Here is a 27,352-nt window from a genome sequence, read left to right on the forward strand (position 1 = left end):
TACACTGGTATGATCTATACCAGTGTATCACTGTACAGCAGCGGCGGCATAGCAACCAATGACGCCGTGCGCTCCTGCTGTCAGAAGGAATCCCGGCCGGGTTACCACGGACCGCTCTCGGCCGCAGAACACGGCCGTGTGCATGAGGCCTTTGATATATGAGAAGAGGCGGATATCTTGACTTTTAATAGTTCTATTTGATGTGCCGATAAGGCCTCATGCACACGAACGTATTTTCTTTCCATTTCTGTTCCGTTTTTTTGGCGGACCGTATACGGAACCATTCATTTCAATTGTTCCACAAAAAAAACGGAAGTTACTGTGTGCATTCCGTTTCCGTTCTGCAAAAAGATAGAACATGTCCTATTATTGTCCGCATTACGGACAAGGATAGTACTGTTCTATTAGGGGCCAGCTGTTCCGTTCCGCAAAATATATACAGTCGTGGCTTAAGGCTGAGTTCAAATCACCATTTATGTTCTTCCTATCCATATTTTGAGCATCAGTTATGATCTGTTTGTGTCACTTCTGTCAGAGATCAGTTATTTTTGATAGAAAAAAAACGGTTGCAGGACTTTTTGTCCCTTTTTCTTTCTGTCCTTCTAATGCAGGGATGGGCAAACTGCGGCTCTCCAGCTGTTGTAGAACTACAACTCCCAGTATGCCCAGTCTGCCTACAGCTATCAGCCTACAGCAGGGCATGATGGGATTTGTAGTTTTACAACAGCTGGAGAGCCGCAGTTTGCCCATCACTGTTCTAACGGATCAGAAGAACAGAAAACAAGACGTTGATGTGAGCCTGTGCTGTTATTTATTTTTCTCTTGGTTATGATTTATTAGTGCATGTTGGGTTTCCAAGAGAGAAATCAATATATATATATACACAACACCAAAACATGGGGAAGCTTCTAAATTGCTATGGCATACATGGAACAGTCCCTATTAAAAGTTCTGGAATTGGACATTTTATTAAATCTTTTTCACATGTTCAACATTGGAGCTTTTGAACTGCATTAGTTAAACATCTCACATAGATGAATAACATATTAGGCCTTCATCTAACGGAAACCATCATATCTAGTCCTTAATGAGAACCTGTCAGGTTGAACATGGTGTGTGAGCTGCATGTTCTAGAGCAGGAGGAGCGGAGCACATTGATTTATAGTTTAATGGAAAAAAGACTGTATAAACTTGTCGGGCTTAGGAGTCCAGCGGGAGGTCCTACTCAATGATTTAATAACCCACTGTATGACTGTGTCAATCACTGAGAAGTACCACCACTGGACCCCCAAGTCCAAAATAAGCATCGTTTTAGATCAGTAAGTACAGAATCTTTTCCCAGAAGACTACATATATCATCTTCTCACATCCTCCTTCTATATAATACTCTGCCTGCAGATGAGACTTGACAGGTTCCCTTTACAGGGCATCTGTCAGCAGATTTGTACCTATGAAACTGGCTGATCTGTTAGGCTACTTTCACACTTGCGGCAGAGTGATCCGGCAAGCAGTTCTGTCACCGGAACTGCCTGCCAACTGATGGCATTAGTAAGACTGACCAGTATCCTGATCAGTCAGAAAAATGCATTGGAATGCCAGATCAGTCTTTCCGGTGTCATCCGGCAAAACTGATCCGGCATTTATTTTTTTTCACCTTTTCTTTGGTCTGCGCAGGACTGATCCGGTATTTTGAATGCCGGATCCGGCACTAATACATTCCTATGGGAAAAAATGCCGGATCCGGCATTCAGGCAAGTCTTCAGTTTTTTTTGGGCCGGAGATAAAACCGTAGCATGCTGCGGTTTTCTCTTTTGCCTGATTACTATCCATTCAGAATGCATGGGGATAAAACTGATTAGTTCTTTTCCAGCATTGAGCCCTTTTGACGAAACTCAGTGCCGGAAAATAAAACGCTAGTGTGAAAGTACCCTTACATGTGAGCTTGGCAGCTAACAGCATCTTTGTTGGTTCCATATTCATATGTGCCTGCATTGCTGAGAAAAATGAGGTTTAAATGTATGCAAATCATCCTCTAGGAGAAACCGGGGCATTGCTGTTACACCTAGAGGCTCAGCTCTCTCTGCAACTCTACTTTGATTTACAGGGCCAGGCAGTGTAAACATTATCATGCCTGGCCTTGTCAATCAAAGTAGAGAGGGTGCAGAAGTTGCAGAGAGAGCAGAGCCTCTAGGTGTAACGGCACCACCCCAGTTGCTCCTGGAGGCTCATTTTCATATAGTAAAACATCATTTTTCTCAGCAATGCGGGCACATATGAACATGGGACCAACACAGATGCCTTCAGCTGCCAAGTACACATGGAACAGGGCAGCCAGTCTCATAGGTACAAATCTGCTGACAGATGCCCTCTACCCTACTGTAGTCTATGGAGTCTCCAACACCAAACTCCAATCTGTGCAACGTGGAGTAGTATTCTACCAATATCCCAACATATGTCATGAAAAGCCAAACTTCCAAGGCACCAATAAATATATACCAATTTGAAAAAGGGCAAAAAATAAGTTGGCAAAAAACAAAGTTCTTAGATGCCTTGGAAATGTGGCTTTTATTAACATCTGGCATTTACTTCATGACAGTATATGCTTATGGAAGCATGAAGATGTAGACCCGAAGAATGGGCTACAGTGTATGGATAGACTGCAGTTATCTGCTTATCTTTCAGGGCATGAACTAGAACTTGCTTTCTAATGTCTTTCCCCATAATGAAAAAGCATCTATTCTTTTAGTTAAAACGTAAATGTAAAATCTGCAGACAATAAACCGTCATAGGATAGAACAGGTTTGGAACGTAATGTAACAAGAGGTGTGCCCGACATAACAGATTATGAAGAAACATGTTGTACATCACAGTACTGGATGGTTCAGAAATATTGGACATTGTGCCAGCAAGAAGCAGAATATATTCTACCCATTTCATTGCTAATATAGAGATGCTTTAATGAGTTTTTGGATCTTCTATTATTGAAGTACAATCCTAACTAGCAATTCAATACTACTAGAAGTGTAATCTCCTTTAGGAACCACAATGAAAGTGATATTGTTACATAACCACATCTACAAAGGGCGATTTACTAATGCGGACATCCTTCTGTTCTGCTACTTCTAGACATGGACTTTGCTGTGGACCATAAGACCACATGATATACGGTATATGTATACAGATTTAAGGTATCCTTTTAGGTCTTCCTCCTAAATTGCCAATGTTAATGAAGTATATGACAGATACAGAAACAGCCGAGTGAGGGCACTCTCCCACTTGATGTGGCTGGAGGAAGGCATCCCCTTTCTAGGACTCAACCCATCTGAACTTTATGACACATATCTATAAGTACCATAGACATTCTCCATGGGAAATGGTCTTTCAACTTAAAATGCAAGTTCATTCTTGGAGATTATACCAACAGAGGGGCAGATTCTCTGCGCCCGTTTGTGCCAAAAAACTTGGTGCATGCTTTGCATCATATTTACTAACCGTTTTACACACTATTGTAACCTTTTTCACCTCGTCTAACAAGGGGGCATAGCCTAAATGTGGCCCCGTGCGCCAAAATGTTGGTGCATTTTTGGAGTAAAACTACGCCAACTTATATGTGGCAATAACTTAGACAGTTTTTTGGCGCACGGACAAAATTCAAGCATAAATCTGGTGCAGGATTTACGACACTCCAAATTTACAAAGGTCCACGCACCACAACTAGTACATTTGTCTAACATTAAGTATATGATTCATATTCTTACACAGTGCAAAGTAAGACACTATTAGTAAATCTGCCCCAGTATGTACAGAATCACCAGTGAAGAAATACCAGTTTAATTAATAAAAGTGCTGACTAGAGTCAATTGTGGTGTGACATGTCTAAATAAAAGGGTCCTAAGGGGAGTGCTAGGTTCACATTATATCATATATAATGGAGGGGTCTTTCAGACAAACCATATGAACACTTGACATGTCCGGATAGCTTCCTTTTTCTCACAGAAATACAGTGATTTTCTTAGGCACGGACTGATGGTCCCCGCTGAAAGTCTCATAAGAGATCGTGCCCTCTAAAGTGAAGGAGAGCACACTGAATATAGCTGAGCGCTGGAGCGTCTATTTCCGGCATTCCCATCGGTGTATGGAGAGGTGGCCGTGCATGCGCAGTGCGTTCTCCATTCGCCGTTATGGGACTTCTGAAAATAGCTAAATGGTGTGCTCTCTGGGCCGCATTCTAGAGGTAGGAGTAGGTCCCAGAGGTGAGACGTGCACCTATTCGACATTGATGAAATATCCTAGCGATATGCCATCAATGTCTGAGGTGGGAATACCCCTTCAAGCAATTTTGCACAGTGTTTAAAACAAAATAATGCCTAGCTGTGATGGATCAGGACGTCAGGAAACTTAAGATACTTAGACTTCTCTCTTCTTCATAGTCAGCCCTTGTGGTTACATACCCTTCCCAGTAATGATCAGTATTTCCCTCTAAACATGATATTCTACTCACAGGCTCTCAGTATTAGGCCGAATGCACACGTCCGTGGTATGCCGACCTGGATTCCTGCTAACAGCTGTCATTGGTTGCTATGACGCCGTGCGCTTCATGCCGCCGCTGCACTACTGTAATACACTCGTATGATCTATACGTGTATTACTGTAGTGCAGCGGCGGCATGACTGCAGTAAACTTCCATTCAGGAAGAAGGATTTAGTGCACACAAAGGCTGTATATGCAAAAAGGAACCACATGAGGCATGAACAGGACAGACTCCTCAGATCCAAGGGATGTGTCCTATACTAAAGCCCCAGGAACTCTGGCTGGGGTACAAGATGGGGTGTAGAAACAGATATCCGCATTCTGAGGACATTATTCACTAATCTACTTGGACAGAACTGAAAGAGTTCACAGTTTTCAGCATAATCCTGTACTATTTCAGTACATAGGTTGTCATGAACAAGTTCCCCTCCTTCCATGACTATGCCATGCCTAGGAGTTTTGTTTTTTTATGTAAAACCATTTCCCTTTTGATAAGGATGAGAAGAAGGCATCGCAGGCCATCATAACCTTCTACTCATGTAAAGCTGCTCTAAATCAGCATTATGTGGTAGCACTGTATGACTTCAATGTGTCACAGGTACAGTCAATAAATACCATAAATGCATTACATTGTCTCCAAGGACAAAACTTAAAAAGAATACAATCTATTAAAAAAAATGTTGACGCTCATTTAAACATTGCAAAACATAAAATCTATCCCATAAAAGCAATATGAAGAGAGTGGAGTCAGGATTCCATCTATTCAGCAGGAGGAGGTACACAAGGGGAACAGCAAACCGTAAGTCAGTCCCTTCCTGCGAGAAACTGTGCATAGTCATCACTAAAGGAAAACTGCCCCCTTCTTTAGTATACGCACATGGAAATAAGAGCTATTGGATCACAGTATCCATAAAGGACATTCAGAGCTTCAATGCTTCAGTGTGCATGAGGAAGGAAGCCTTGTGCCTTTTCTACAGGGAACTAGCAAGGGAAAACTGACCGGCTTTGGCTGAATGCTCTGGGGTCAGTGCAATAGCTCCGGCGCCATAGAAATAGTCTTTGAACACAGGTTACAGGTCAGGTCAGCGTTGCTCCTTAGAGGACCCCTTTCTCCATCAAGTGGGTCTTCAATACTTTGTAGATGTTTAGTTGTTGTTCTGGCTGCAGAGTTAATAGTTGTTGCAGGACTTTGCTGGGATTTGGACCTCTGGAGAAAGTAAAAGATGGGTTAAAAATACAGTGTCTGTAGAGGGAAGTGGTATATATATATATATATATATATATATATATATATATCTCTCTATTTGCCCTATATGGCCAGTGGGGATATATGTGTGATGTATATGTCCCCTGTATTTGGGCCCAGTGTATATATGGATATGCATATATGCCCTGTATTGTGTGCATGTCCATATATACATATGCCTCGGGTTGTGTGTGTATATATATGTGTTTGTCTATATACGTACAGTACAGACCAAAAGTTTGGACACACCTTCTCATTCAAAGAGTTTTCTTTATTTTCATGACTATGAAGGCATCAAAACTATGAATTAACACATGTGGAATTATATACATAACAAACAAGTGTGAAACAACTGAAAATATGTCATATTCTAGGTTCTTCAAAGTAGCCACCTTTTGCTTTGATTACTGCTTTGCACACTCTTGGCATTCTCTTGATGAGCTTCAAGAGGTAGTCACCTGAAATGGTCTTCCAACAGTCTTGAAGGAGTTCCCAGAGATGCTTAGCACTTGTTGGCCCTTTTGCCTTCACTCTGCGGTCCAGCTCACCCCAAACCATCTCGATTGGGTTCAGGTCCGGTGAGTGTGGAGGCCAGGTCATCTGGCGCAGCACCCCATCACTCTCCATCATGGTCAAATAGCCCTTACTTTCAAAGTTTTCCCAATTTTTCGGCTGACTGACTGACCTTCATTTCTTAAAGTAATGATGGCCACTAGTTTTTCTTTACTTAGCTGCTTTTTTCTTGCCATAATACAAATTTTAACAGTCTATTCAGTAGGACTATCAGCTGTGTATCCACCTGACTTCTCCTCAACGCCACTGATGGTCCCAACCCCATTTATAAGGCAAGAAATCCCACTTATTAAACCTGACAGGGCACACCTGTGAAGTGAAAACCATTTCAGGGGACTACCTCTTGAAGCTCATCAAGAGAATGCCAAGAGTGTGCAAAGCAGTAATCAAAGCAAAAGGTGGCTACTTTGAAGAACCTAAAATATGACATATTTTCAGTTGTTTCACACTTGTTTGTTATGTATATAATTCCACATGTGTTAATTCATAGTTTTGATGCCTTCAGTGTAAATCTACAATTTTCATAGTCATGAAAATAAAGAAAACTCTTTGAATGAGAAGGTGTGTCCAAACCTTTGTCTGTACTGTATATATACTTATATTAGCTTAAATGTGGCCAAAACTATATCCCCCAAGCACGGGTAACCTCTCCCCACCCCCCGATGCCGCCTAGATGACTGTACAATTATGTCCAGTTGCGGTCACTTCAAAAAAGACAGAGGATCAATAGGTCCGGAGATGTTTAGCATTACAAAGACAGGGGAACAAAGGGCTCCCCTGCCTTTGTATGCCGCAGACCTCTGGCGCTGTAAGATTCGTAATCACTTTACAGGCGGTAGGATCAAAGCATCCCCCGTCTGGTAGCGCGCGCCAGGACGCGCATGCTGGTGCAGTGACGTTGCATCATGGCGCCAGCTCACGTGGACTTGCCTGCGCACACCTGCAGCGCAGGCCGCTCGGGAGCGAGCGCTGCCGGATTTAAATAGTCCGGCGGCTCTGCAGTTGAGCCGATCAGCCCCTAAGAGAGAATCATCCTCTGCAAGACAAGCATCAACGAGAATCAACCCCAGGACAACGAGCATTAACCCCTGGAAGACAAGCAAATAACCCCTGGATGGCTGAGTACCCTATACCACCAACGCATTAATCCCTGCTTTATAACCCTATACCACCAACGCATTAACCCCTGCTTTACTATAACCCTATACCACCAACGAATCCTTTGTTTATTAACCCCTTCATATACCCTGCCCTGCATTGAACCCTATACCAACAAACATTCCCTACAGTTAACCCTTTTCCTGCCTACAATCATTTTCCCCCTGCATCCCACTGCCACCAATTACCCTTAGAGTAACTCTTTCTCCCCTGCCATAGCCCACAGCTACCCCAGCATTAACCCCTGCATTACCCTATACCACCAACCATATACATTCCTATATCCCTACATTCTGCCCACCTAGCCATATCCCTGCAATATTACCTTATGTTAACTCTTTCACCAACCCCAGGTTAACCCTTTTCCCTACCTAGCCATCAACCCTGCATTAACCCTTGTAGGACCATTCCTGTAACCCCTGATTGCATTTAATAATTAATATTTCCTTTAACAGTGTCTTAATATGGAATTCTTTGGTAATACCAAATATCGTCAGAACTATAAAAATGGACTGGGGGGTCTGAAGTTTCTTCAATGTTCTTTCAAGCTGGTAAGTGTCCCACAGACACATTGTGTATTGTCAACCAAACCTGCAGTTTTTGGTCCGACAGGACAACAATCTAACATGTATGGGGAGCTCCCAAATGTCCCAACAGATGATGTCGGGTGAGAGAAGGATCTAGCAAATACATTTTTTTCTCCCAATCCTTTTGTTCTTTAGGGAGATAAGACACCTCCTGAGGTGTCTGGCAGAGGCTTTCTTCCCTCTTCAAAATGAAAATACATACACGCTTCGGAGAGACCGATGTCAGATGAAATATTAAATATTGAAATATCATACATTTAGGCAAGTTCTAGCAGATAATCTGATTATGCCAAATCCAAAACGAGAAGCCCCAGCTTCAGACATCATGACTTCAAATATTCACAAGGAAACGGCATTCTCCACATCCAGGTTTACTTCACATGATTTACATCAAAACTCTCTCAACTAACTGGTATCTGCCGCCAAATTTTTACTTTTACAAATGTGAAATCTTGGTCAGAACAGCCACTGACAATGGTCCCATGAAATATCCAGGTCGTGATACGATTGTGGTTAGCAAAAACGAATATGGAAATTTTTTGAAGGGGGTTCCACTGCCTTTTTTGAAAAGATCCGTCCCTTACTCCGCTGAAGCTGCCATCCCCACTGCACTCACACAGGCTGTGGTCTCTTCTTCCAGGGTCCTGGACAGTTGTGTACCCTTTTCCTGTTCAGCTCCAGTTACTATAAGGCCGCTGAATAGAAAAAGAAGCACACACATCCAGCCAGAACCCTGGTATAGGAGCCTGCAGCCTGTGTGAGTGCAGCGGGGAGGGCGGCATCAATGGCGAGAGGGACCGGTAAGCACTTATTAAACAATCTTCTTTCCACAGGGGGGAACATAAAATGGATCTTTTAAAAAGCCAGGAGAACCTCTTTAACATTACAATGTACAATTCAGTAGTGAAGGTGATACAGAGACCTCTCTAAACCTCAAATAATTTTCTTTCAGCATAATTCTCATTAAAAAATGTATAACTCCCTACACCCCCTTATGCTAAAGGTAATACGAGATGGGAGACCTTTTTACCTTATGAAGCTGGCAATATACACATGGACAAAGGTGGCCATCAAATACTGACAGTCAAATCTGTCCATAATCCCGCCATGCCCAGGAATAGTGTCAGCGAAATCCTGGAAAATATCATACCGAAAATATCATTAGGCATTTGCACTTTATTCTGGGAGTATAGGCATAAACAATGAAAGAATATTGTCAAAGTGGTGGAAATCACATTTCCTTAAAAAATAAATAAAGGGGGGCCTACCTTAATTTTAAAGGCTCGCTTGAAGCCACTAGCAAAGAAGCCTCCAAATGGCCCAATCAGTGAACCAAAAGTTGATAGGGCGATGCTGTGTATCTGAAATGGGTACAGACGGACTGTTGTCTGGAAAAACAGGCATTATTGTCAATGTAAGTGTGAAATTCTTGCATCTTAAACAAACTCTCAGATAATATAGAGAAATCAATGACCATGGGCAACCCTTGACATAGACCACTGAGAAATACTGTGTAAAGCTATATGTGATGAGCAACGGGAGGAAAAGTCATGGAATAAGGGTACGGCAACACGGTCAGGTTTTATGATGCAGTTTTGGAAGTCAAAATCAGGAAAGGGGAGAAAGTACACAGGACAAATACGACTTTTCGATTTTGAATTCACTCCTGGTTTTGGCTTCCAAAACTGCATTAGGAGACCTGACCATTTGCGGTTATCCAATGGAGGCCTGACACCTGCAGGCCTCCATAGGAACTACAGCTCTGATAGGCTGGGTTTCTCTGAAGACAGTGAAGGAACGGCTCCCCCGATTGCCGCATGGGGAGCTATTCCTGACCTGGAAGAGTGCGATTCTGTTTTTTCGGCATTTAGATGCCGTGGTCACACTTGACCACGACATCTAAAGGGTTAAATGTCTTATCGCCAGTCACAGATATTAACCCCGGGCCTCCGCTGTTTGAAACACGAGCAGGCACCGTATTTCAAACCCCTCCTTCCACTGTACATGTACAGCACTGGGACTTAAGGGGTTAAAGGGGATTCTGTCACCAGAATCATTGTAGTGAAACAGGCTGATCTGCGGAATGTGTGCAGGTCAGCAGAAGCTAGCAGTCTTGGTCCCAGCCCCATCTGTGGCTTTACTTCTGATAAAACTGAACTTTTAATATATGACAATGAGTCTCTAAAAGCAATAGGGGCATTGCCATCACTCCTTACAGGCTACATTCTACCTGCAGCGCCTCTCTGCACTTTGATTGACAGGACCAGGCAATGTAAACGTCATCATGCCTAACCCTGACCTGCTTTAGTACCTGGCACAGTAAAGAGAAGAACTGCTGGTGAGCCTCTCCTGGACCTCGCCAGGTACTGAAGGGCATGGCAAAAGCAAGACTTGGGGAAGTCAGGGCCAGACGTGATGACGCTAGCTTCTGCTAACCTGCACAAATGTCAGAGATCAACCTGTTTCACTACAATGATTCTGGTGATAGAAGCCCTTTAATAGCTGTGCAAGTGGGGCCAACACATGGCATAGTACTGTAGTCTCTGCAATATCTGTAGTATAGTCTAGTCTCTGTAGTATCTCTGCAAATTACACTGTGTTCGGTATCACGATTACTGCTTAAAAGGGGTAATCCAGTTGTATCAAGTTATCCCTAACCACAAGATAGGGGATAACCATTAGATCAGTAGGGGTCCTACCGATGGGACCCCCCACTGATCATGAGAATGGGGAATGCTACTCCACCTCTATGGCAGTTCCATGATAGCTAAGCATCTATTAGCTAGCAAAACTCTCATAGGGGTGAATGGAGTGACAGCGCAGATACTGCCGCTCTGTTTGCAGGGGTCCAAGCAGTAGAAATCTCCCCGAGCTAATGGTTATCTCCTATCCTGTGAATATCCCTTTAATGCTGTCGAGGACATCCATAATACAATGGGCCCCAAACGTGCTGATATTCAAGAGTTTTCAGAAAACTTTTGATATGTTATAGAGGCTGAGACCCCCACTGAGTGCTGAGACCACTGATCTCCAGAAATAGGAGAGGGAAGCGCTTGCATATTACACTCTCTGTTTTCTGCGGGAGAGGAATGAAGACAGGCTCAATATAAAAGTCTATGGGACCATCTCAATTCCAACTCCCCGTTCAAGCAATTGGTTGGGGTCCCAACGCTGGGACCCCCACCGATCAAAACTTTCCTATTACATTTTAAAAGCTTTCTGAAAAATCTGTGACCCTCTGTCAGCATGATCAATGCTATTAAACAAGACAAACTGCCTGGTAGGGTTGATCATGCTGATTAAACCAATACCTTTATTTTTTTCTGTAAGTTAAACAGCTGCAAAGATATCTGCTCTTTATTCATATGCAGATTAGGTGGCTGGAGCACCAGGGGGCGGGGCTGAATCCTTGGAGCACAACTTTTGTAATGCCCTTGTGCTCTGCACACTCCCCCCTCTGCTTGATTGACAGGACTAGACATCAACATGCTGATGGCAGAGCTGTGTCCTAGCATGTACATATCAAATACACTACTTACTATGAAAATAGAAAATTGCAGCTCGCACCTGTTGTGAGCACGGACGCCAGCCTGGACACGGCTGTTGCTTAGGACTTGTAACAAAATCGATGAGAAAATCCAGCTCTTTTAAACAACAGGAAACACTTTATTGATGCAGTAAAAACTTTCCAATCCTCATACGCAAGAAACAATCTACGCGTTTCAGACCCTCATGTTTCGGTCCTTAATCATGACATAAATGCTTATATACTCCTCCCACACTAATCCATTTTTCAGCCCTGATTGCACAAGGTATAGAAAGGGTTACCGCTCCCTTGCGAGGTGGAGACCATCGGAGGAGGCTTTCTGGATGTTCCGACTAAGTACACACATCCCAATAGGTTTAAATAAAAGACAGGATCTGATCTTGCAGTATAACTGATTATATGTCTGCAGCCAAATATTGCATTGAAGATTTTTCTTTGATTTGATTTTATTAGATTGTGAAAGTTTTTTTAAAAGAATATTATGTGTTCTGATCTTATCAAGGAGCTTCTAGTCATGTGACATCTAAACCACTATGGATTGGTGTGGGAGGCGTATATAAGCAACTGCTTGGTATATGTCATGATTAAGGACCGAAACATGAGGGTCCGAAACGCGTAGATTGTTTTTGCGTATGAGGAGTGGAAAGTTTTTACCGCATCAATAAAGTGTTTCCTGTTGTTTAAAAGAGCTGGATTTTCTCATCGATTTTGTTACAAACACTACTTACTATAGCCTTTCCCTATTGAGAAAAGTGTATTTCTATGTTTAGAATATAGATCACTGCTTTATTGACAAGCACAATATATCAATATAAAGAAATTAGTAATACATCTTCGATTTCTAAGTATTGAAATTCCACAATTCCCAATATGGTAAAGCTATAGCCTGGCGGTAAGGTTCAAGCGAGGGTGCATGCACGCTGGCACCCTAAGAGCCGAAAATCATGCGTTCAAAGGCAGCCTAAGGCCTGAGATCCGAGGAACAAGAGGATTTGCTCTGGGAGCTGTGTCCACCAGGGGAAACAGGAGGATGCCAGCGGGCACAGGCCACGTACGTTACAATAGGAAGCAGTGCACTTCCCTAGACTTACGCTCTCCTATGGAATTCAATGGAGAATGTCTCTATAAAAACAATGACGAGCACTTACCCATCCCAACAGTGAGTGCAGAAATGGGGGAACTGTGTAATCATGGAGTCTGAACAGCTCGGATGGTTTACAGGTGGCCGAGAAGTTGTTGGTTTCACCGTTATACTCCACAGGACACACAAAGAAATGGAACTGAGCTAAAATGTACGAAAACTAAAAAAATAAATAAAGAAAAAGAGCATTTATTGAACATAAAGTGGTTATTCAGGAATTTGATATTGATGGCCTATTCTCAGGATGTGTCATCAATATCAGATCAGCAGGGGTCTGACTCCTGGCACCCCCGATGAGCAGCTGTTTGAAGAGGCTACTGCGCTCACCAGAGCTCCGGTCTCTTCACAAGCACAGCTCCATACACTGTATAGTGGCTGTGCTTGGTATTGCAGCTCAGCCCCTTTCACTTGAATTGTAAATGTAGTAGAAAGCAGGCACCACAATATCAATTGAAAAGAAGAATGCTACCCATGTGCAAAAGCACTACAACCAATTATAATAAAGGGCACATGAAAAAAATGGTGCACACCATGATTAAATCCCAAAATGTATTAGTATCCAAAACATGATCACAAAAAATGTTAAAAAACATTACAAAATAAGATTACATGAGAGGTGTACGGCAAAAATAATAATTAATAAACCTCCACCTCCCACACAATCTGCCCCTGATAAGGTATTGTATCTCAATGATCAAAACACATCAAATACATAAATCAAACAAAAAATAATAATATTTGATAAATCTCTAAAATGACCAGTGCATATAAAGTGCAAGTGATAAAATATAAGTGAAAAAACTCTAAATGACATCAATAATGTCAGGTGCTAAATATATGAAAAAGAAAATGCAACAACATATGCAAAGATTTGTGCTACAAAAGGATAATGAAAAGATGTCCAAGTATGTAATTACAATAGATACCAATCTCATCTATCAGCTGTAGCGGAAGGACCAGAACCCCATGGCTAGAGCCGCTGCCTGCAGCTTTGTCAGTCACTTGAATTGGACTGAACTGCGCCTAGGCCATGTGACCAATGTATGGCGACATCACTGGCCTAAAAAGAGTCGTAAGCGTTCGCGGTGCAGGGAGTCGGACCCCCGCTGATCCAATTCCCAGATAACCACTTTAAAGGGATTAACCAAGAATTTACATATTAAGGAAAGATCTATGGCTTAACATCATGGGTACTCAACTGCCATACCGCAGTCCAAATCTGGACCACAAATACCAGCCGTCTGACCCTTGCATTGCACCCACGTTCAGTGAAGGCAGGTACGATGCAGCGATGTCATTGCACCTACTGCGCTGAGCCACAGACCGTCACAGCACAGACAGGCAGACTTGCTTCGCTCTGTTCTTCAGGGGAACCTGGGGAAGGTACATTTTCAAAATGGAGACAATAAGGGGCATCACTCTATGGGAGCACTTAAGGGGGCATCACTATGTGTAAGGGACATTATAGTGTGTGGAGGACATCACTATGTAAAGGGGCACTAAAAGGGTAACCCGCATGGGGGACACACACCAACGATTGGCCACAGTGGCACATGTCAAACCTTATGTTGATATACGGGACTGGAGCATGTCAGTGGCAGCAGGGGACTGAAGGAGCCAAAACCCAGCAATGGGGAGCAGGTAAGTATGTTTCCCTCCACAGGTCTGGTGACTTGGAGGAGGTCAAGGCTCCCGAATGTGGACAACTGCTTTAAGGGAACATCATACTGCGTTAGAGGACATCAACTGTGTGGAGAAACTTAAAGGGGCATCATTCTATGTGAACCAATAATAGGAGCATCAAAGGATCATCCTGCCGTGAGAGGAAGAGATATAGATTAAAGGGGTTATCTCAAGAAAAATATTCTACATTTTTCAAACCAGCACCTTGATCTGAATACTGCAAGTAACTAAAAATTTTAGATAGCCACTGAGTTATTTAATACAATATAATTGGATAGCGCCACCTGTTTCTTCTTTTCCTTATTGCTCCATCCACCTCAGTAACATTGAAGTGGTGGCACATTCTCAGTTCTATCCTTCCAACTGCTCCAGATGGATCTTCTTATAGAAGCTGTGACAGTTACAGGAAGGGGGGTACAGCAGTAGGGACATGCCCCAAGCAGAAAAGACACACCCCGAGTAAGGAAATGCCCCCTGAGCTGCCAGGCTGAAATACAATTGCAAGAAAAAGTATGTGAACCCTTTGGAATGATATGGATTTCTGCCCAAATTGGTCATAAAATGTGATCTGATCTTCATCTAAGTCACAACAATAGACAATCACAGTCTGCTTAAACTAATAACACACAAAAAATTAAATGTTACCATGTTTTTATTGAACACACCATGTTAACACAGTGCAGGTGGAAAAAGTATGTGAACCCCTAGACTAATGACATCTCCAAGAGCTAATCCTAGTGAGGTGCCAGCCAACTGGAGTCCAATCAATGAGATGAGATTGGAGGTGTTAGTTACAGCTTCCCTGCCCTATAAAAAACACACACCAGTTCTGGGTTTGCTTTTGACAAGAAGCATTGCCTGATGTGAATGATGCCTCGCACAAAAGAGCTCTTAGAAAACCTACGATTAAGAATTGTTGACTTGCATATTGCTGGAAAGGGTTAAAAATGTATCTCCTAAAGCCTTGCTGTTCATCAGTCCACGATCAGACAAATTGTCTATAAATGGAGAAAGTTCAGCACTGCTGCTACTCTCCCTAGGAGTGGTCGTCCTGTAAAGAGGACTGCAAGAGCACAGCGCAGACTGCTCAATGAGGTGAAGAAGATACCTAGAGTGTCAGCTAAAGACTTACAAAAGTATCTGGCATATGCTAACATCCCTGTTAGCGAATCTAAGATACATAAAACACTAAACAAGAATGGATTTCATGGGAGGATACCACAGAGGAAGCCACTGCTGTCTAAAAAAAAACATTGCTGCATGTTTACAGTTTGCACAAGAGCACTTGGATGTTCCACAGCAGTACTGGCAAAATATTATGTGGACAGATGAAACCAAAGTTGAGTTGTTTGGAAGAAACACACGACACTATGTGTGGAGAAAAAGAGGCACAGCAGACCAACATCAAAACCTCATCCCAACTGTGAAGTATGGTGGTGAAGGCATCATGGTTTGGGGCTGCTTTGCTGCGTCAGGGCCTGAACGGATTGCTATCATCGAAAGAAAAATGAATTCCCAAGTTTATCAAGACATTTTGCAGGAGAACAAAGCATAGAAGGGAGAACAAAGCATAGAAGTAAATCAACAACGGAATGGCTTAAACAGAAGAAAATACGCCTTCTGGAGTGGCCCAGTCAGAGTCCTGACCTCAACCCGATTGAGATGCTGTGGCATGACCTCAAGAAAGCGATTCACACCAGACATCCCAAGAATATTGCTGAATTGAAACAGTTCTGTAAAGAGGAATGGTCAAGAATTACTCCTGACCGTTGTGCACGTCTCATCTACAACTACAGGAAACGTTTGGTTGAAGTTATTGCTTCCAAAGGAGGGTCAATCAGTTATTAAATCCAAGGGTTCACATACTTTTTCCACCTGCACTGTGAATGTTTACATGGTGTGTTCAATAAAAACATGGTAACATGTAATTCTTTGTGTGTTATTAGTTTAAGCAGACTGTGATGGTCTATTGTTGTCACTTAGATGAAGATTAGATCACATCTTATGACCAATTTGTGCAGAAATCCATCAATCCAAAGGGTTCACATACTTTTTCTTGCAACTGTACATCTAGCAAAGCAATTGGAGCAATGAATGGGTCATTCTGGATCCATGTGAGGTACCGGGCTGGTTCTAGCTTTGCTAGAGATTTTCATGGGCTATATGGTGTCCGATTTTAATTTTTTACATTAATCATGAGATAACCCCTTTAAATTCAAGTAGAAAGTCTTACACATTTATGCTAAAGTATGTTTATGTTCTAAATTGAAGCATATGACTATTACACGTATTGTGTTTCCAGACCATTTTCTATCATCATTTGTATACACAGTGCTTGGGGCTCTATGGATCCACCTTACAGTGCAAGTCAGAGATGACACCATATAAGTCGGTGAAATACAGAGATAGTACTCTGAAATCTTTCATTATGGTGACCGATGAACCGCTTATCTTCTAAACTGCAATGATAAACTCCGAGAACTCACCATAAATCCAAATATTATAGTCAAAAAGAATCCACCAATGAATCCTTCCCATGTTTTTTTGGGCGACAGCTAAAATATCAAAGAGTAACAATTAAAAAGGTAGAAACAAATATAATTTCAATGTATTCGGTTTCTTCATTTAAGCATACCACTGAATCATATGGTGCGGAGATCCCTGCCGTAAAATTATAGGGATACATTAGCCTAGGAGAACACCTATCCCGAACATAGCCACTGACCAGAACAATGGACAATACAGGACATGCTGGGATATGTGGTGCGTATCGTCAACACAGAATACACCGCTGATGACAAGGGCGGTGGTAAGAATGACTGCCCTACAGCAACACTAAAAAAAAGGACTAAACCTAGAAATGGAAACACATTGGATTGTCCGTCTGTAGGACTCTCTGCATCTTCTGGGAAACTTGTGGAGATCACATGTAGGTTGTGTCCCCTTTTTCCATTATCATCTGATGTATGAAAATAAAAGGCCAGACACATTAGAGCAGGGATGCCCAACCTCTGGACCTCGAGCTGTTGTAAAACTACAACTCCCACCATGCCCTGCTGTAGGCTGATAGCTGTAGGCTGTCTGGGCATGCTGGGAGTTGTAGTTATGCAACAGCTGGCGGGCCGCAGGTTGGGCATCCCTGCATTAGAGGAATGTCGTCCAGAGCCGTCCATGTGTATGGAAGGTAGAAAAAGGACTGGACATGCCCAATGCTTTAATCTCACAGGAGATGAACATGCACCTTAGGCCTCATGCACACGACCGTTGTGTGCATCCGTGGCCGTTGTTCCGTTTTCCGTGATTTTCTGCGGACCCATTGACTTTCAATGGGTCCGTTGAAAACTCGGAAAATGCACCGTTGTTCATCCGCGGCCGTGATCCAGGTTTCCTGTCCGTCAAAAAAATAAGACCTGTCCTATTTTTTTGACGGACAACGGTTCACGGACCCATTCAAGTCAATGGGTCCGTGAAAAAACACGGATGCACACAAGATTGGCATCCGCGTCCGTGATTCGTGGCCGTTGGCAACTTTCACACAGACTGATCGCAGATGTGAAAACTCATATCCGACCAGTATATTCTAACACAGAGGCGTTCCCATAGTGATGGGGACGCTTCAAGTTAGAATATACTGAGAACTGTGTACATGACTGCCCCCTGCTGCCTGGCAGCACCCGATCTTTTACAGGGGGCTGTGATCTGCACAATTAACCCCTCAGGTGCCACACCTAAAAGGGTTAATTGTGCGTATCATAGCCCCCTGTAAGAGATCAGGTGCTGCCAGGCAGGAGGGGGCAGACCCCCTCGCTCCCCAATATTATATTCATTGGTGGCCAGTGCGGCCTCACATCTCCCCCCCCAGTTAAAATCACGTTCCGAATCCCCCATCATTGGTGGCCAGTGCTGCCTCACATCTCCTCCCCCCCCCCCCAGTTAAAATCACGTTCCGAATCCCCCATCATTGGTTGCCAGTGCGGCCTCACATCTCCCCCCCCCTCCCAGTTAAAATCACGTTCCGAATCCCCCATCATTGGTGGCCAGTGCGGCCTCACATCTCCCCTCCCCCCCCCCCCCCCCCTAGTTAAAATCACGTTCCGAATCCCCCATCATTGGTGGCCAGTGCTGCCTCACATCTCCCCCCCCCCCCCCCTAGTTAAAATCACGTTCCCCCATCATTGGTGGCAGTGGAGAGTTCCGATCGGAGTCCCAGTTTAATCACTGGGGCTCCGATCGGTAACCATGGCAACCAGGATGCTACTGCAGTCCTGGTTGCCATGGTTACTTAGCAATTTTTAGAAGCATTATACTTACCTGCGATGTCTGTGACCGGCCGGGCGCTCCTCCTACTGGTAAGTGACAGGTCTGTGCTATAAGCAATGCGCCACACAGACCTTTCACTTACCAGTAGGAGGAGCACCCGGCCGGTCACAGACATCGCAGCTCGCAGGTAAGTATAATGCTTCTAAAAATTGCTAAGTAACCATGGCAACCAGGACTGCAGTAGCGTCCTGGTTGCCATGGTTACCGATCGGAGCCCCAGCGATTAAACTGGGACTCCGATCGGAACTCTCCACTGCCACCAATGATGGGGGAATGTGATTTTAACTGGGGGGGGGGAGGGGAGATGTGAGGCCGCACTGGCCACCAATGATGGGGGATTCGGAACGTGATTTTAACTTGGGGGGGGGGGGGGGGTGACACAATTAACCTTTAGGTGCGGCACCTGAGGGGTTAATTGTGCGGATCACAGCCCCCTGTAAAAGATCGGGTGCTGCCAGGTAGCAGGGGGCAGTCATGTACACAGTTCGTAGGATATTCTAACTTGAAGCGTCCCCATCACTATGGGAACGCCTCTGTGTTAGAATATACTGTCGGATATGAGCTTCACGATCTAACTCAAATCCGATGGTATATTCTAACATAGAGGCGTTCCCATGGTGATGGGGACGCTTCAAGTTAAAATATACAATCGGATTGGAGAAAACTCTGATCCTATGGTATATTAACTCCTGACTTTACATTGAAAGTCATAGGGGGACGGATCAGTTTGCAATTGCACCATATTGTGTCAACGTCAAACGGATCCGTCCACATTGACTTGCATAGTAAGTCAGGACGGATCCGTTTGGCTCCGCACGGCCAGGCGGACACCAAAACGACTTTTTTTTCATATCCGTGGATCCTCCAAAAATCAAGGAAGACCCACGGACGAAAAAACGGTCACGGATCACGGACCAACGGAACCCCGTTTTGCGGACCGTGAAAAAATACTGTCGTGTGCATGAGGCCTTAGTCCGAGTCTCCATGTGTAGGGCAGGTTGGGGCTTAGCTGTGCAGCCAACTACCCTCTATACTGTATGAGTAAATAAGGCTTAACCAAGGGGGTGCTGAATGTTAAGAATCCTCACTAGAACAATTTTAAGCAGAATTTTAATACTCAGTAGAACAATTATAGGCAGACATTGTCACCCGCTCACTTATGTTCCACCAACTCATATTCCAAAAAAAAAAAAAATTCTTAAAGGGAATGTGTCACCAGAAATTGACCTATTGTTTAAATCAAGTTTTTATGGTGGCGAGTTTTTTTTCCCCCTGTCACTATCTATATTTAAAGGGGTTGTCCGTGTCATTTTTTTGTTCTATGTTCCTAACTAGGCAAATATAACAACTTTACAATTAACTCACTTTATCTGCAGTGCCTGGTTTATCAGATTTGACTGAGGGTCCCATGACCTGTGATGTCAGCTTCTCTCCCTGCTCTGATAAAGTTAGTTTACAAGCCTTTAAACGAGACATCACTGTGCTGGCCACGCCCCCCTTCACTGCCGGGCTGTCTGCTCTCTCCTAGGATTCTTAACCCCTTCAGCTGCACAGACTGGGTAGCTGCAGGCAGTGAGGGGACAATGTTGGGCACTGGAGCTGACAGACTAGAGAGAGCATTGCACAAGAAGGTAGGGGGAAGATCCTGTGTGTATTAGCAGTGTCATTATACAGCTGGGACTTGTAGTTCTACACTTACAAGTTGCTGTTGATTCTCCCAGCACTCAGGGCAGCTCTTGTATCCACTCCCTTAACAGTGTCATTATACAGATGGGACTTGTAGTCCTACACATACAACATGCTGCAGTCTCCCAGACATGTCACTCAGGGCAGCTCTTGTATTCACTCCCTTAGCAGTGTCATTATACAGCTGGGACTTGTAGTCCTACACATACAACATGCTGCAGTCTCCCAGCAGGCAGACATGTCACTCAGGGCAGCTCTTGTATTCACTCCCTTAGCAGTGTCATTATACAGCTGGGACTTGTAGTCCTACACATACAACATGCTGCAGAGTCTCCCAGTAGGCAGACATGTCACTCAGGGCAGCTCTTGTATTCACTCCCTTAGCAGTGTCATTATACAGCTGGGACTTGTAGTCCTACACATACAGCATGCTGCAGAGTCTCCCAGCAGGCAGACATGTCACTCAGGGCAGCTCTTGTATTCACTCTCTTAGCAGTGCAGGGGGAGGGGCAGAGATTGTTTTTATTGCATGTAAACAAAGGGCCATAAGAGAACCAGGGAAATGAGGAAATAGATATATTTTTTTGCATAAAACTTGCTTAGCTTAGTTATATATTGCTGCCCATCAGATTTTCAGTGCTATATTTTTTTTTTTTTCCATAACTCGGACAACCCCTTTAAAAAAAAACACATATAATCTTGCAGTTCTCACACTGGCCACTAGGCCTACCTGACTTTTGAAAGCACCTACATGGGCCATAGATACAATGGACAGGAGCTGACCTTACTGGCTAGTAAGGGAGAGTTTTCAGGACATGCTCTGTGACCTGTGCAGAGGTCAGGAGGAAGCTGATAAGCTGTGATATCACCTAATGTGAATGGTGGATTCTGTGTTATCTATACAGAGGTGTTACTTGTCATTGTAGTGATAATAGTTACTGGAAAGTTACCTGCATAGGACAGGAAATCATGATCTTTTATTATACCTAGTGGCCAATGTGGAAATTTCAGAGATTACATACATTTTTAATCTAGAGTGTGACATGGAAAAACATAACCAAAAACTTGCAAAAAAAAAATAAAAAATGTTAAACTGTGATTTGAACAATAGGTCATTTTCTGATGACACCTCACAATTCACACCGACTGTTTGCACACTGAAGCGTCACATCACTAATCGGTCCTCCTACACATCCGTGGACACAACATTGCTTTCCATAAGGCTGGCACTCTCTGTGGCACATTCTGACAGTACTAACTGATTAGCTGCTGCTTACCTTTATTAACGGGGTCCTACCAAAGAAGAACCCGAAAAGATAAGCCATGATGTCATTACAAATGACAATGGAAACTGGAACTAGAAACCTATAAAACAAACCACAGGTCAGCTCTTGTACATGCAATTCAGATTTAACAAATACTGTGAAAAAAGCAATATATCACAAAATGTACCTAATACAAGTCTCATCATCGAAAAAAAAAAATATCACATCCTTCTAATAGCCAGCCACTATAGAGGTAAAGCCATGTTCACACCACCACTAGTAATTTCCATTGTTCTGCTCGGTCAGAGGAGCAGAAGACCAAATATAACGGAAGAGCCGAATTCGGCACATAACTGAAACCAACAGCTGAACAGATCCCAATAACTATAATGAAGTCCGTTCAGGTGTCCGCTTTTTTTTTTAGAGGAGAAAAAGTCCTACATACAAGACTTCTTGTCCGCTCTTTTTGGTAGAATGTGTGACAGAGGCCCTGAACCAACAGAGATGTGAACATATTCAATATCAAGAGGTCATGTAGGACAAAATATACGCCCAACATGGAATTATTAGCCCATGTTCACACAGCCTCTCTCCCCACACGTCTTCCCATTGTATTTAATAGGAATTCAGGCTGCTCTTTATGTCTCTTCATGGCATGGTTTCCTTGTGGAAATCGAGCTGAAACTGTGGCATGTGTCTGCACCCGGATAAGCCATGGGCTGAAGCTGGCTCTGTGGCATTTAGCCTACAAATCTGTGGCACAATTCTGAGGGTCGGCCAAGGATTTCTGCTGCAGATTCCACAGCAAATACAGGTCAGATTTTCCCAAATGCAATTTGAGCGTCTGAACATATCCTTATGGATATAGGTCACAAGGATTTTCATGTGCTCTGCCTCCACGCATGCAATTTAAAGATGGGTACACAATCTACCATATCACTTCACATACAGAAAAAGTATGTGAACCCTTTGGAATTATATGGATTTCTGCACAAATTAGTCATAAAATGTGATCTGATCACAACAATAGACAATCACAGTCTGCTTAAACTAATAACACACAAAGAATTAAATGTTACCATGTTTTTATTGAACACACCATGTAAACATTCACAGTGCAGGAGGAAAAAGTATGTGAACCCCTAGACTAATGACATCTCCAAGAGCTAATTGGAGTCCAATCAATGAGATGAGATTGGAGGTGTTTGTTACAGCTGCCCTGCCCTATAAAAAACACACACCAGTTCTGGGTTTGCTTTTCACAAGAAGCATTGCCTGATGTGAATGATGCCTCGCACTATCATTGGTGACTGCTTCCTTCTCCCCTGTGCTGCTGAGGGAACATGAGCGGGCTGACAGCAGCATGCTCATGCTCAGAGATACTAGACTGCACAGCAGCGCAGCCCAGTATCGAAAAAATGGAAATCCCGTTATAGTATTGATACCGGGACAAAGGTATCGAAATTTCGATACCCGCAACAACCCTAACTGCAAGAGAACAGCGCAGACTGCTCAATGAGGTGAAGAAGAATCCTAGAGTGTCAGCTAAAGACTTACAAAAGTTTCTGGCATACGCTAACATCCCTGTTAGCGAATCTACGATACGTAAAACACTAAACAAGAATGGATTTCATGAGAGGATACCACAGAGGAAGCCACTGCTGTCCAAAAAAAAACATTGCTGCACGTTTACAGTTTGCACAAAAGCACCTGCATGTTCCACAGCAGTACTGGCATAATATTCTGTGGACAGATGAAACCAAAGTTGAGTTGTTTGGAAGAAACACACAACACTATGTGTGGAGAAAAAGAGGCACAGCACACCAACATCAAAACCTCATCCCAACTGTGAAGTATGGTGGTGGGGGCATCATGGTTTGGGGCTGCTTTGCTGCGTCAGGGCCTGGACGGATTGCTATCATCGAAGGAAAAATGAATTCCCAAGTTTATCAAGACATTTTGCAGGAGAACTTTAGGCCATCTGTCCACCAGCTGAAGCTCAACAGAAGATAGGTGTTGCAACAGGACAACGACCCAAAGCATAGAAGTAAATCAACAACAGAATGGCTTAAACAGAAGAAAATACGCCTTCTGAAGTGGCCCAGGCATGACCTCAAAAAAGCAATTCACACCAGACATCCCAAGAATATTGCTGAACTGAAAGAGTTCTGTAAAGAGGAATGGTCAAGAATTACTCCTGACCGTTGTGCACGTCTCATCTGCAACTACAGGAAACGTTTGGTTGAAGTTATTGCTGCCAAAGGAGGTTCAACCAGTTATTAAATCCAAGGGTTCACATACTTTTCCCACCTGCACTGTGAATGTTTACATGGTGTATTCAATAAAAACATGGTAACATTTAATTCTTTGTGTGTTATTAGTTTAAGCAGACTGTGATTGTCTATTGTTGTGACTTAGATGAAGATCAGATCACATTTTATAACCAATTTGTGCAGAAATCCATCATTCCAAAGGGTTCACACACTTTTTCTTGCAACTGTATATACACTGCTCAAAAAAATAAAGGGAACACAAAAATAACTCATCCTAGATCTGAATTAATTAAATATTCTTCTGAAATACTTTGTTCTTTACATAGTTGAATGTGCTGACAACAAAATCACACAAAAATTAAAAATGGAAATCAAATTTTTCAACCCATGGAGGTCTGGATTTGGAGTCACACTCAAAATTAAAGTGGAAAAACACACTACAGGCTGATCTAACTTTGATGTAATGTCCTTAAAACAAGTCAAAATGAGGCTCAGTAGTGTGTGTGGCCTCCACGTGCCTGTATGACCTCCCTACAACGCCTGTGCATGCTCCTGATGAGGTGGCGGACTGTCTCCTGAGGGATCTCCTCCCAGACCTGGACTAAAGCATCTGCCAACTCCTGGACAGTCTGTGGTGCAACGTGACGTTGGTGGATAGAGCGAGACATGATGTCCCATATGTGCTCAATTGGATTCAGGTCTGGGGAACGGGCGGGCCAGCCCATAGCATCAATGCCTTCGTCTTGCAGGAACTGCTGACACACTTCAGCCACATGAGGTCTACCATTGTCTTGCATTAGGAGGAACCCAGGGCCAACCGCACCAGCATATGGTCTCACAAGGGGTCTGAGGATCTCATCGTGGTACCTAATGGCAGTCAGGCTACCTCTGGCGAGCACATGGAGGGCTGTGCAGCCCTCCAAAGAAATGCCACAACACACCATTACTGACCCAAAGCCAAACCGGTCATGCTGGAGGATGTTGCAGGCAGCAGAACGTTCTCCACGGCGTCTCCAGACTCTGTCACGTCTGTCACATGTGCTCAGTGTGAACCTGCTTTCATCTGTGAAGAGCACAGGGCACCAGTGGCGAATTTGCCAATCTTGGTGTTCTCTGGCAAATGCCAAACGTCCTGCACGGTGTTGGGCTGTAAGCACAACCCCCACCTGTGGACGTTGGGCCCTCATATCACCCTCATGGAGTCTGTTTCTGACCGTTTGAGCAGACACATGCACATTTGTGGCCTGCTGGAGGTCATTTTGCAGGGCTCTGGCAGTGCTCCTCCTGTTCCTCCTTGCACAAAGGCGGAGGTAGCGGTCCTGCTGCTGGGTTGTTGCCCTCCTACACGTCTCCTGATGTACTGACCTGTCTCCTGGTAGCGCCTCCATGCTCTGGACACTACGCTGACAGACACAGCAAACCTTCTTGCCACAGCTCGCATTGATGTGCCATCCTGGATAAGCTGCACTACCTGAGCCACTTGTGTGGGTTGTAGACTCCGTCTCATGCTACCACTAGAGTGAAAGCACTGCCAGCATTCAAAAGTGACCAAAACATCATCCAGGAAGCATAGGAACTGAGAAGTGGTCTGTGATCACCACCTGCAGAACCACTTCTTTATTGGGGGTGTCTTGCTAATTGCTTTATTGGGGTTGTCTTGCTAATTGCCTATAATTTCCACCTGTTGTCTATCCCATTTTCACAACAGCATGTGAAATTGATTGTCACTCAGTGTTGCTTCCTAAGTGGACAGTTTGATTTCACAGAAGTGTGATTGACTTGGAGTTACATTGTGTTGTTTAAGTGTTCCCTTTATTTTTTTGAGCAGTGTAGTTTTGGTTTCTACTGTGGGAACACATAGTCACCCGTAAAATGAGAATGTGCCAAGTGCAATTGGCCTATTGAATACTATGAATCCCAGTCCAGGACAGTAAGACTTTTACGTCACTTATTACGTAGTAAACACTACCTGTGAATAGTCCTAGTATCAGGAGTAGTCCTACACTTCCAAATTCCAAGCAGCATCTAGTGAGGTGTACTGACCTTGGCACCATATTTGCACTGCGCATGCCTGCGTTTGCAAGCTTGGACTACAGGACTATTCCTGAAAATGGGACCACCCAACTGACTCTTCACAGGTAGCGTGCACGTCTTTATGGGCTTATTTTTATTTTTTTCATTTACGTTACGTTTTTTGCGTTCCATATGCCTTCCGTTTCCGTATTTCCGTTCAAAGATAGAACATGTCCTATTATTGTCCACATAACGGACAACGATAGTACTGTTCTTTCAGGGGCCAGCTGTTCCATTCTGCAAAAAACGGAATGCACACGGACGTCATCCGTATTTTTTGTGGATCTGTTTTTTGCAGACTGCAAAATACTGAAAAAGCCATACGGTCATGTGCAAGAGGCCTCAGAGTGTAACATTTTTACAAACCTATTTCCTTCCTATATAGCGCTACATTGTCCGGTTAGTGGCTTCAGGACACGAAACTGTGACACCGTTATAGGGTAGCTAAACCTTTGATAAAAATACTAACTACTGCTCATTTGGCTTTCATCGGCTCTGCTTGGCTTTTGGAGCGTGAAGAGTATGGATCTATAGAAAATATCTGAACTCCACACACTCCAAATGCCGAGGCGTAGCGGATGAAAGCCGAAAGGGCAGAGTGCTCTGACCAGCACTGTGTCCCTTCATTTTTCCATCAAAGGTTTAGTCACCCTTTCACTAGACCTATTTGGGATGGAGAGTTGCTCCTCGGAAATCATTAGAAAAACTGCAAGATGATATCATTTGTAACAAGAGCTTGTTTGTCTGAACATATACCTCCACCTTTTAACTCCATGGCATGTTTAGATCCAACATTCGGTGCGGTCAGAGCTTTGGGGCTTTTTTTTATACAAAGCTCCAGATCCCCTGCAGAGATGGAGTTAATGGCTAACATTCTGGCGGTGTACTTTACTACTGACTTCACTGTATACATGGTAGACCAGAAGCACCCCTGAGGAGCAGCTGCAGGCAGCCATAATTGTATCATTTAATTCAGTAGATTCCAAGCTCAGTATCAGAAAAAAGAAAAAACATTTCAACTTCTATCAAGTTATATAATTATATTAATCAGCATTTGATGGTCCAGAAGGCATGCAACACAAAGGTCCCACACCACGTTAAAAGGAATTGACCTGATATTCTAGCTCTAGCCTTCCCATGAAACTTAAAAAGGGTTGTCTCACTTCAGTAAGGTGCAGTTATCATGTAGAGGAAGGTAATATAAAGCACTTACTAATATATTGTGATTGTCCATATTGCTTCCTTTGCTGGCTGGATTTATTTTTCCATC

At 43.5% G+C, this 27,352-nt stretch overlaps 1 protein-coding gene across 1 annotated transcript in view; it reads right to left on the minus strand.

Annotated features, from left to right (window-relative positions):
• Positions 1–2,293: 2,293 nt before the first annotated feature.
• The window catches only part of CDS1 (CDP-diacylglycerol synthase 1), a 91,896-nt gene continuing 66,837 nt past the window's right edge, over positions 2,294–27,352 (minus strand). Inside the window, exons 8-13 of the mRNA XM_040417996.1 lie at positions 21,749–21,836; positions 16,952–17,020; positions 12,790–12,942; positions 9,363–9,482; positions 9,125–9,228; positions 2,294–5,737 (exon numbers count right to left, since the gene is read on the minus strand). Coding sequence (XP_040273930.1) covers positions 5,626–5,737; positions 9,125–9,228; positions 9,363–9,482; positions 12,790–12,942; positions 16,952–17,020; positions 21,749–21,836 — 646 coding nt within the window. The 3' untranslated portion in view covers positions 2,294–5,625. The remainder of the gene's footprint in view (positions 5,738–9,124; positions 9,229–9,362; positions 9,483–12,789; positions 12,943–16,951; positions 17,021–21,748; positions 21,837–27,352) is intronic.

The sequence above is a fragment of the Bufo bufo genome, chromosome 2 (genome assembly GCF_905171765.1).
Source record: "Bufo bufo chromosome 2, aBufBuf1.1, whole genome shotgun sequence".
NCBI classification, from domain to species: domain Eukaryota; kingdom Metazoa; phylum Chordata; class Amphibia; order Anura; family Bufonidae; genus Bufo; species Bufo bufo.